Below are 12,166 nucleotides of genomic sequence, written 5' to 3'. Positions count from 1 at the left end.
ATCGTTTATTATCGCGACTTATCGGATAATTTTTCCCGTTCGTTTTCCGACTCGCACGCGCACCCCGACCCCGACGCACGATGCCGATCGTTATTATTATCATTATCATTATTATTATCGCTTTTTTTTTTTTTTGATTTCAGTTAAACTGCCGTTTCGAATTCGTTTTGGAAGAAAAAGGATTTCATTCAGTAAATTTTTTATTACGAAACGAAGTGAAAAAAAAAAAACTTTAAAAAAAAAAAAAAAAAAAGGAGGGGAGGGAGGATAAAGGGATTTTGAAAAAAAGGGGAGGGGGCGTAGTTGGGGAGGAGCAAGCGAGGGAGGGGTTCAGTACGTACATACGAATATATACAGACGAATTAAATAATTAAAAAAAAAAAAAAAAAAAAAAAAGTGACCGATCCGATTTAAATAATAAACAAACAAACGGAAAATTGTTTTGTTTTTCGCGCGTGCGCGTGTGCGTGTAATTTGTCGCTCGCGAGTGAGTGAGAGAGAGAGAGAGAGATAGAGAGAAAATATGATTGAAAAAAGGGAAGAAGAAAACGAGGAAAGGGAAAAGGAGGAGATTTTAACGAAATTGGATGTCATCGGAAACGGCGGATGGTTCCTGTGGAAAATTTTCTTCCTCTGCACGATACCCTCGATATTCAACGGACTTCATTTAACGAGTTACATATACCTGGCAGAAGTACCCGTTCACTGGTGTCACGTGACGGAACTATCGGAATCTAATTGGACGGATGAACAAATAAGAATGATATCGAGTCCCGTCGGAAGGTAAATTTTTTTAAAATTTTTTTTTTCCACGGTCTCTCTCGATGGGATGGCGACGATGCACCATTCCACCTCTCTCTCTCTCTCTCTCTCTCTCTCTCTCTCTCTCTCTCTCTCTCTCTTTCTCTCTCTTTCAACGCGACGCAAGCAAATAATAATAATAATAATGATAATGATAATTACGCAATAAGTGACAGAATTCAATAACCTCGATTAAGAATGAAAAGAAAAGACGTTTTATAGTTCTATAAGTAACAATTTGCTTCTTTTTCTTTTCTTTTCTTTTGAAAACAAATTAAATGACGTTGACGAAGGTCAGTCGATTCAGTAGTTTAAACCGCGAGTTAAACAAATACAAGAGAGAGAGTGAGGGGGGGGGGAAGAGAAAGAGAAAGAAAAGTAAAGAGAGAAAGTGAAAATGGAGAAGACATAAACGTTAAACGAATCTAACGAACGTTTTTCTTTTCGTTCCTTTCCGTTCCCTTCCGTTCATTTCCGTTTCATTTCCCGTACGAATCGAAAAACCGGAAGTGAAATGATATGCGACTTCTGGATATTAAACGAATGATTCTCGCTTTTTCAATTTTAACCTTTTAAAAAGGGGGGGAAAAAAAGTGTCAGAAGAAAGGGGGAAGTGGGAGGAGAAAAGAGGTGGGGACTCGATAGGAAAATTTTACGAATTCGATATGAAAAAAAAAAAAAAAAAAAAAAAAAAAAAAATGGAGGGAAAATTTTTTTTTAAAAACGAGAGAGAGTCGAAAGTAGTGGAATACATCGCGGCGCATTATTAACGATTTTCATCTAAATGCTGGTACCACCGCGGAAAAACCGCGACCGCGTCTTCGGCGCAAAACGAAAAAAAAAAAATTATATTTCGAATGGCAACGAGACGAATTTTCGAAAACGTTCGCAGCACGTACACGTTCGCGGTGGTGGCGGTGACGGATGCACACACATTTATCCGTTAAATTTTTTTTTTTTTTGCAGCAACGAAAGTTCTTGCGAATATTACAATTGGGATTACGAAATGATTTCGAAAATGAACGTGTCGGAAGCATTGGAAGAATACGGCGGGGAAAATTCAAACCGAGAAAAACCCGAATTGATACCTTGTTCGAGGTACGATTATGAAAAAGGATTGAGTTCAATGGTCATTGACGTAAGTTGTTGTTGACACGTTTTTTTTTTTTTTTTTTCTAATTAACCGCCATTCATTTCATTGCCGAGATTCTCTCTCTCTCTCTCTCTCGTCTATCGACCTTCTCCTTCCCCGTTTGCTTCATTATCATTATCATTCCTTTTTTTTTTCGTCAGCACGATTTGGTGTGCGAGAGAACGGCTCTAAAATCCATGATACAAGTGAGTTTGTCACTCGGAAAATTCACCGGAGCTTTTCTATTCGGCGTCCTATCCGACAAATACGGGCGGAAGTTGAGCTTTTTACTCGGTTGCCTCATTTACGTCGTGAGCGGTCCGTTGGTCGCTTTCGCCGGAAATTATTCCATGATCGTAGCCGGAAGAATCGGATTGGGAGCGGCTTGTTCGGGAATATACAATTCCGCTTTCGTCATACGTGAGAACGCTTTCCTATTCTTTCGATCGATCGATCCATCGATATCTCGATTCATCTCGATTATTTTTTTTTTGTTGTTTTTTCAGTGTCGGAAATAGCGAGTAAAAAAAAGAGAGCCGCTTTGGGTATACTCTACAACATGAGTTATCCTCTCGGACAAATGATAATACCCCTCATTGCGTTTTTCTTCAGGGATTGGAGAACTTTGCAATTGATCATTTCCGTTCCATCGATATTGATTTTCGCGTTTTACTGGTGAGTTTAGATGAGTCGAAACTTTTCATTTCCGGTAAAAAAAAAAAAAAAAAAAATATTCACTCTCGCTGTTTTTTTTTTCCCCTTGCGTCGCAGGATGTTGCCGGAATCTCCCAGATGGCTCTTGTTGAAAAATCGAAAAGAGGAAGCATCGCTCATGATTGAGAAAATCTATTCGAATCAAGTGAAAAATGATGACGACAAAGGACGTTCCGATGTGATGAAAAAAAATGGCGGCGACGGTGACGACGAAGAACAAGTCATGAGAGAAATGAAGGGAAAAAAACAAAAAAATGGCTCCATCTCTTCGGATAAAAAAAATTTCCAAACGGATAAGAAAAACGTAAGACGCTGTTTGTTTGTTTGTTCACGATTGTTGTTATTGTTGTTGTTTTCTTCGAATAGGAAACCGGAAACGAGACGAAAGACGAAGCAGAAGACGATAAGGGAAAATATTGGAAAAACGTTTGTTCGACACTGAATCAACTCGTACAACTTTTGAAATATTTCGAATTGAGGAGTCGTTTGTTCATTATATTGACATCCTGGTGCATTTGCAGTTTGTCCTACTACGCACTCGGTAAATTTTAATTTAAAAAAAATTTCCCCTCCTCCCCCCTCCCCCCGTTTGTCGTTACGCGCGCAAAAAATTTCACACATTTTCACTTATACAGCACTCAACGTGGATAATTTTCTCACGAATCGTTACGTTTACGGTTTCGTTACTGGATTGGTGGAAATTCCGAGTTACGTACTTCCGCTTCCGCTTTTGAAATTTTTCGGAAGGCGTCAAACGTCCATAGCGTTGTTTTATCTGGGTGGTTTTGCTCTTTTGACGATTCTCATCATACCGAGGCACGAAGGTTTGTTCCTTTTTTCTTCCTTTATTAAAGTCTTTTATCTTTTTTCCTCTTTTATTTTCTTTCGTAAAGGTTTTTCTCTCTCTCTTTCTCTCTTTAGACGTCGTTTTACTTTTCGTCGCATCCGTCGGACGTTTATGCGCTTCCGCCGTTTTTGCCGTCGTCATTTTACACACGACAGAATTGTTTCCGACATTGTTGAGAAATACGGCCATAGGATGTTGTTCGACGGCCGCACACATCGGATCCATGAGCGCTCCTTTGATCGTCGACATTTTGGTTGGTATTTTAAAAAATAAAAATTTTCCCCCTTTTTTTTCCTCCATCATTTTCCGATTGGAAAATCTTTTCTTTTTCTTTCAGGGCGCTTACGCTTGGTTCATTCCGAGCACACTTTGCGGAATCGTTACTCTCCTAGCCGGAACTATGATTTTCCTTCTTCCCGAAACTAAAAACAAACCACTTCCGGAAACGGTTGAGGACGTCGTCAAAGCACCGAAAAGTGACAGGATTGGATTTCATCAAATTTGTCCGTCGGATTTGCGACACTGAACTGAGAAACGAAATGATCTCTCTCTCTCTCTCTCTCTCTCTCATTGGTTGATTCACTCGCCAATCACGTGTTGTTATTTATTTTTAAATTCGTTCGCGAATCGTAACGATTTTTTTTTTTTTTTAAAATGAAAGTTACCTACTCACAGATGATATTTAGAAAAAAAAAAAAAAAATTAAATTGGATGACCGGTAAAGGGGTGGTAATGAAGGTCACGTGGTGCATTTTAAAATCGTAATTTTGTTTTTCCCGCCAAATTAATAATAATGATAATCGCCGAATATTGGAAAATTAGAAAAGGTTCGTTCGTTCGTTCGTTCGTTCGTTCGCGAGCCACACGACATTTACGACAATAATAATAATAATAATAATATGTCTTCCCCCGACCGATTGCCAATAATAATAATAATAATAATAATTAACAACAATAATAATACAATATCATCAAACAACGTAAAAAAAAAAAAAAAAAAATTTGAAAATTGAAAAAAACAAAACAAAACAAAAATTCGATATATATATCGAGTATCGAATATCGAACGTAACGATATCATTCGATATATATCGATTGTTATTCGAACCCGTTTATTCATGCGCATGTATGCATATATATATATATATATATATATATATATATATATATATATGTGTGTGTGTGCGTGTGCGTGTAAAAGATCTCATTTTCTTATAAGTAAGAGTTCAAAAATAATGAATTAAGTTTCCTTTGTTTCCTTTTTTTTTCCTTTTTTCCTTTTTTAACCGCCATTAAATAATTATATATATATATATATATACATATATATATATATATATGCATACATATGTGAAATTTTTATGTACAGAGAGAGAGAGAGAGAAGAAATTATTTTTTATATATATGTATATTCACCCATGCAGTCGTTAAGAACCGTACCCGTTTAAGCCTTTAAATGTATCCTTTTTCTGTATAATAATAATAATAATAATAATAATAATAATAATGATGATGAAAATGATGGAGATAGTAATAGTAGTAATAGTAATAGTAATAATAATGATAATGATAATAAAAGTAATATATATATATATATTATAAAAAAATAATAAATAATTGTATTAAAAAAAAAAATAAAAGAGTGAAAATAAAATAATTAAAAAAAAAAAAAATAGAAAAAAAAATTATATATTATTATTATTATTTTTTTAAATAAAAAACAAAGAGAGAGAGAGAGAGAGAGAAAGAGATTTAAATTAAATTTTTTAATAAGAGCGAGTGTGAGAGAGTGTGTGCGTGTGTGCGTGTGCGTGATTTTTTTTAAAATGAAATTTTATATGAATGAATGAATAAATAAATAAATATTGTATAAAAATGATTTTTAAAAAAAAAAATAAATAAATAAATAAATAAATTATAGAAATATTTAAAAACACGTGTACGTTTTATTCGCGTGCGTGTGCGCGTTTGCACGTGTGCACGCGTACGCGTAACATTTTCCCCCTTCGTCGTCGGTCGAATATAGAGATAGATTATGTAGAAGAAATTTTTTTTTTTTTTTTTTCCCAACACCTTGGAAAAAAAAAACCGGAAACGCAATGAAAATAAATAATTCAATTTTCTCACCCTCATCTAGTGTCCTTCCGGTCAAGTAGAAAAACTTAATAATAATAATAATAATAATAATGATAACATTACAGTGTTGTCGTTTCATCATCGCCGCTCATCATCATCATCATCATCATCATCATCATCCTCTTCGTCGAAAACGTCACACTTTTGAATACTCTTAACCATTCTATTGCAAATTTGTTGGACTTCTTGAATTCTAAATCGCGTGCGAGAGAGACAGAGAGAGAAAGAGAAAGAGAGAGAAAAACAATTATTAATAAATTATTTTTGTAAAAATAAAATTTAACAAAGGAATAAATAAAAAAAAAAAAAAAAATTTACTTGTATCTCAACGTATTATTATCTTGAATTATTGATGCCGCATCCAAATCGTCATCATCATCGTTGACGTCATCGTTGTTGACGTCACCATCAAACGTCGTCATCATTTTTTTCCCAAATTGTAAATTTGATTTTAATAAATAATTTAATTTATTCCCCTCGTCGTCATTATCCTTTCCCACACTTCTTTCTCCAGATTCCTTTTTCTCGGACGCATCCTTTTTTTCCGACGTCATCATTTCGTCACCGTCGTCATCGTTCCCAATTTTCGACGTGGCAATCATATCCCAAACATTTTTTTGCCTTTCCCTCTGAGTATTTTCCATCACCAATTTTAATATGGACGCACTTTGTAAAAGAGTCGTTAAATGAGTCAAATATTTCGTCAAATTTTCATCCGCTTCGTATATTTTCCTACAACAAAACGCAAAAAAAAATTAAAAATCCAGGAGGGAAAAGCGACGGGGGGAGGGGGGGGGAACTTTAAAATTTATAAACCAACTTGAAAAGCGATCCAATCATTTGACTCCCCAACAATTTATTCGTTTCTTCTAACGATTTTTCCACGAGACAGACGGCGGATTTATTATTTTTGAATTCGTTTCGCGATTCCTTCGGGAGCGTGTGTATGCTTTCCCAAATTTTCTGCCCCTCGTAGACTCTGTGGTAAGAAAAACAAAAAGGGTATCCATCATCATCATCAACCTTTTTTCAAAGACATTCTTCATCTAATGCCATCACTCACAAATCATCCAACGGTGTTTTCTTTCTAAAATTATCCGAATTCGTACAACGAACGTCTAAATTACGACATCTTTGCCTCGCCATCGTCACCAAACGTTTCTGTTCGTTTTTATTAAAAGAATTTTTCAACTCGGTTATTTTCTTATCTATTTCCACGACGTTTTGTATCCATTTTTGCACTTGGGGATTCGCTTTTAATTTTCCCTGCCAACAACAACAACAAATAAATATATAATTATAAATATAATTAATTTTCTTTTCTTTTCTTTCTCTCAACTCACGTTTTTCCTATAATGTATATAATTTTCCAAATCGACTTTGTGACTGAGTGATAAAAATTGATAGTAGCTTTCTATTTGATTCCATTCATCTCCCACATCCTCGTACAATGATTCTATAGCCAACGTTTTCTGCTTCGTGTGACTACTACAAAACACACAAAGGAAACTCTTTACCTCTCCATTTCGAACTACTCTCAAAGGAATCGGGAAAAATCAATGGAAATTTTTACATTTTAACGTTTATGCTCTTCCATAGGTATCTGTATAACATGGCTTCCGTTTGTAAAAAATAAACCGAATCCGCACATCGACGTTTCAATTGTCTATACCTCAAATCTCTTTCGCCATCTTCTATTATTTCTTTAACGTATTCTGGAACATTCCTCTTCGTCGCAGTCGCATTATTATTATCATTATTATTAAAGTTAATCGACTCGAAATTATAAAGATAAAAAGTAATTGCATTTTTTTCAATTTTCTAAAAAAAAAAAAAAAATAATAATAATAATAATTCTAAATTGTAACAGTATGAGCGTTTCATTCTTTTCTCTAAACAAAGACAATAATAATAATTTATATGGAAACTCAAATAAAAACATCTAATAATGATGATAATAATGATGAAATTTTTTTTTAAAATCCGGCCGGTTTATCATTATTATCATTATCATCATTACGATTGATAAAAAAAAAAAAAAAAAAAAAAAAATTGTATAAAATAACAGTAAATTAAATTTTGTCCCGTGCCTCGTGTCTCATAACGTTCAAAACATTTCCTTTTTCGTTTAAACATTTTCCATTTGGTAAAAGTAAAAGTTGATCGGACGCGTTCACATCCGTTTCCTCTTTCAGCCAACGTTTCAAATCTTGCACATCCGTTTCGGAAGTGATCTCGTACGATAAAATCTCGTGATTCGATACGGAAAATATTTTAACCAATTTTTTATTCAATATATTTTTCAATTCTTCGAATATGACGGGTCGATTACGATGGTCCGAATCATCTTGACGACGACCACGAGTTTGTCCATCCCAATCCAATGCCAATCTCAACCATTTTTCAATGTCTTTCAAATAACATCTGGAAAAAATCATCATCGCTCGTTAATTTCATTCCCCCCCGTTTACCTTCCTCCTCCCCCCTCTCCCATCCCATCCCATCCCCTCTCTTCCCCTTTTTCCGATCGAATTTTTAATAAAGTCCGGAAGCGCGAACTTGTGAACTTTGTCGGCGACGGCGGCACGAACACAAAACATAATAATAATAATTCAATAATCTCTATCCCCTCCCCCCTTTCCTCCTCCTCTCTCCCTCCCCTCTCCCCCCGCCTCTTGTTGCGTTAACATTTACCTCGATAAATGATTTTTTTCCGATATCTTCGTATTGAATTTAATATCTCCGTTGGCGTTTTCCAAAACGCAAATAACATTTCTCGGTTTGTTTTGTATTTGTCTCATCCAATCCGACGGGTAAAAACCTGGTAAAAACGGCCGGTACCCGGTTATTATTTCGTGTGCGAGCAAACCGAACGACCAATAATCTACAGAAGAAGTATATCTAAAATTAATCGACCTCGTCATTATGCTGCTGCTATCATCATCATCATCATCATCATTAAATTTGTTTGTTTGTTTGTTTGTTTTTTAAACTCACGCTTTTCCCAAAAACAATTCCGGTGCTATGTATTGTATCGTTCCGACAAACGATTGTGATAAACTGCTTTGATCGAACGCTTTCGCATATCCTAAATCGATGAGTTTGTAAACGATTCGTGACTCCGTTTCCTAACAAACACCCAACAAACAAAACAATTTAAATCTACTTAATGAGAGAGAAAGAGAGAGAGAGAGTGTCAGAGAGTGTGTCAGAGAGAGAGAGAGAGAGAGATAAACTCGTTAATATATATATAATTTGTAAAAAAAAAAAAAAAAGTGATTAAATTTTTATACTTTGTGCTATTATTATTATTATTATTATTATTATAAAAAAGCGTAAAAATTTTTCACCTCGTTAAAAAAAAAAAAAAATAACTTTGTAAATTTGTTGTTAACAAACTAATTTCAAAAATAATAATAATAATAATAATTAAACAATAACAAAAGATTTAAAAAAAAAAAAAAAAAAAAAACAAGTGAAATAATTAAATGAAATTATTTCAACTCTCTCTCTCTCTCTCACTCTATCTCTCCATCTCTTTTTCACATTTGAAGAAACGCAAAAATAACGAACCATCGAAACAATGTTGTCAGGTTTTAAATCTCTGTGAATTATTTTACAGGTATGTAGGTACGATAATCCGTTTGAAACATCTTTTAATATATCGAGTATTTCTTGCTCTTTCAATCCATTACAATTTTCTGGTTTGTTCAACATCTGAAAACAAAACAAAAATAATAATAATAATAATAATTCGTTTGTAAACTTCATTTCTTTTATCGCGCTTTGTTATTATTATCATTATCATTATCATTATTATCATTAATATTTTAACGATCGAACACTACAAGAAAATCCTTATCGAATATTTTTTTAGTAATTAAACAATTACCAAGGAATTTTTATAATTATTATTAAATTACCAAACAAACGAACAAACGAGCTAACAACGAGCAAACAAACGGATTTATTAAATATTGTACGACATTAATAAACTAAAAAAAAAAAAAAATTTATTTTTTATGACATAAACCGTATGAAATAAATTTAAAAAAAAAAAAAAAAAAAAATTACTAATAATTAATATTAACGTAAACAAATATTATTATTATTATTATTATTACTGCAAGAAATAAATAAATAAATAAATAATAATAATAATTCGCGAATTAAATGTTTATTAATTAATTAATATGATTTTGCAAAATAAATCCGGTTTCGTTTAACGCACAACCAATTAACCTTTTTCCCTTCATTTTCCCTCATTTTCTTTTTCTTTCTTTTTCTTCTTATCTCAAATCTTTTTTTTTTTTTTTTTTTTGTTATCATTTAAATTACTATATAAAGTACCGTAGTACGTAATTGCACGGTTTCACTCAAACGCCAAATAAAAAATAATAATAATAATAATAATAATAATTTTTTTTAGGTATAGTTTTAAGTATAAATTTACCATTATTATTATTATTATTATTATTATTATTATTATTATTATTATTTTCTTCCCAATTGTAATTAACCAATGGTATATTTTAAATGAAATTATTCTTAGAATTCGCGAGTAATAATAACACTCGTTACGCAATTATTTCAATTAATTGAATAATAATAATAATGATAATAATAATGGTAATAATTATCGTTGCAATTATATTTTAATTACTATATCCACAATCGAATGAATTTACTATCATATTATTATTATTATTATTATTATTATTATTATTATGAGTAGAGAAAATGATTAAATACCCCTCTCAAATCACCATTCGAACAATATTCCATGGCCAATAGGGGCAATGATGGTGATGATGATGATGATGTTGAATTATTGAAATCATTTGGTAAATCAAGAGTTGACACAATGTTCATGTGATTCAATTGTTTCATTATTTCCACTTCCTTACACCATCTTTCTGTGCATTTGTATTTCAATGTGGGATCTTTCAACGATTGATCATGAAGTTTTTTAATGGCTGAAATAAATAAATCAAATTTTACACAAAATCTCCATTTTAGTATTCCGAGTCAGACATGAGAGGAAACTCGCCAAGTTTTTGACCAGTGATGGAATTACACCAAAGTGTGACTTGTCCAAAACCACCACTACCGAGAATTTTTAATTTTTTCCATGATCCAATATTTGTCGAATCCATTGTACAACTACAAACAAACAAACAAAATATATAAGTTGAATGTTTGTTTGTTTGTTTGTTTAACAACTCTTCAACAACAAACAAAACAAACTTTTTCACGTTTTATAAATAATTTCCTTATGTATTATTTGAACAAATGTCACATTTTATGCAATCACATTACAAATTTTATCAAAAGTTTTAGAAATAAAAAAAAAAAAAAACTAACGGTTAAAACAAATTAAAAACTTTTTAAAAAACTTTTAAAAAAACGGATAAAAATAGTTTTTAACATCAATTGTTTAAAATTCCATAATAAAAAAAAAAAAAAAAAAAAAAAAAGGCTTAAGTCGATGCACTAAATCTCATATCCATTTACATCATCCGTTTTGCAAAAAAAATTTGACGTTTCGACCCCTTTTCCTTTATTACAATTTATTAAAAATGTATAAATAAATGTTATTTATTAATTTAATAATCATATTTACGTACCTTAAATAAATAATTTAAATAAATAAATTAAAATAATAAATAAAAAAAAAAAAGAAATAAAAATTCCATTCGTTTCCACGCTCTCGTTCATGACGAAACGCCAACAGCGGAATTTTTTGTTTTTCCCGAATCTCCGTCGTCTGCTATAAACCGCCACCGGAAATAGGAATCGAATGAAATTGAATTGACCAATCAGAGACCGTAAAATCTGTAACGATATTTCAACGGAATTTTTTTAACCATTTTTTGTTATTTTTTTATTTTTTTTGACGCCCGAAAACAAATTTTTTTATTTATAAATAAAACAAACAAACAAACAAACAACAACAACAACAATAATAATAATAATAATAATAATAATTTTTTTAGGTATAGTTTTAAGTATAAATTTACCATTATTATTATTATTATTTTCTTCCCGATTGCATGTAATTAACCAATGGTATATTTTAAATGAAATTATTCTTAGAATTCGCGAGTAATAATAACACTCGTTACGCAATTATTTCAATTAATTGAATAATAATAATGATGATGATAATAATGATAATAATTATCATTGCAATTATATTTTAATTACTTTATACACAATCGAATGAATTAACCATCATATTATTATTATTATTATTATTATGGGTAGAGAAAATGATTAAATACCCCTCTCAAATCACCATTCGAACAATATTCCATGGCCAATAGGGGCAATGATGGTGATGATGATGATGATGATGATGTTGAATTATTGAAATCATTTGGTAAATCGAGGGTTGACACAATGTTCATGTGATTCAATTGTTTCATTATTTCCACTTCCTTACACCATCTTTCTGTGCATTTGTATTTCAATGTGGGATCTTTCAACGATTGATCATGAAGTTTTTTAATGGCTGAAATAAATAAATCAAATTT

At 31.9% G+C, this 12,166-nt stretch overlaps 2 protein-coding genes across 2 annotated transcripts; one reads left to right on the top strand and one right to left on the bottom strand.

The window, feature by feature from the left end:
• Nucleotides 1–523: 523 nt before the first annotated feature.
• Nucleotides 524–4,020, top strand: Phum_PHUM605140 (organic cation transporter, putative; the record flags this gene model as incomplete). The annotated part of the gene is made up of 9 exons (XM_002432884.1): nt 524–783; nt 1,768–1,939; nt 2,095–2,353; nt 2,440–2,608; nt 2,705–2,825; nt 3,014–3,188; nt 3,283–3,429; nt 3,569–3,747; nt 3,832–4,020. 9 exons carry the CDS (start codon nt 524–526, stop codon nt 4,018–4,020), a joined length of 1,671 nt encoding a protein of 556 aa, XP_002432929.1.
• Nucleotides 4,021–5,793: 1,773 nt separating this feature from the next.
• On the bottom strand, nt 5,794–10,786 carry Phum_PHUM605130 (mitogen-activated protein kinase ERK-A, putative; the record flags this gene model as incomplete). Its single annotated transcript, XM_002432883.1, has 12 exons — nt 5,794–5,823; nt 6,131–6,362; nt 6,451–6,609; nt 6,694–6,896; nt 6,974–7,118; nt 7,204–7,451; nt 7,736–8,054; nt 8,325–8,531; nt 8,628–8,758; nt 9,204–9,347; nt 10,383–10,606; nt 10,693–10,786. 12 exons carry the CDS (start codon nt 10,784–10,786, stop codon nt 5,794–5,796), a joined length of 2,136 nt encoding a protein of 711 aa, XP_002432928.1.
• Between the last annotated feature and the right edge of the window lie 1,380 nt (nt 10,787–12,166).

This window comes from Pediculus humanus, genomic scaffold (genome assembly GCF_000006295.1).
Source record: "Pediculus humanus corporis 1103172108318 genomic scaffold, whole genome shotgun sequence".
NCBI classification, from domain to species: Eukaryota; Metazoa; Arthropoda; class Insecta; order Psocodea; family Pediculidae; genus Pediculus; species Pediculus humanus.
This window is presented reverse-complemented; position numbering and strand designations above follow the sequence as displayed.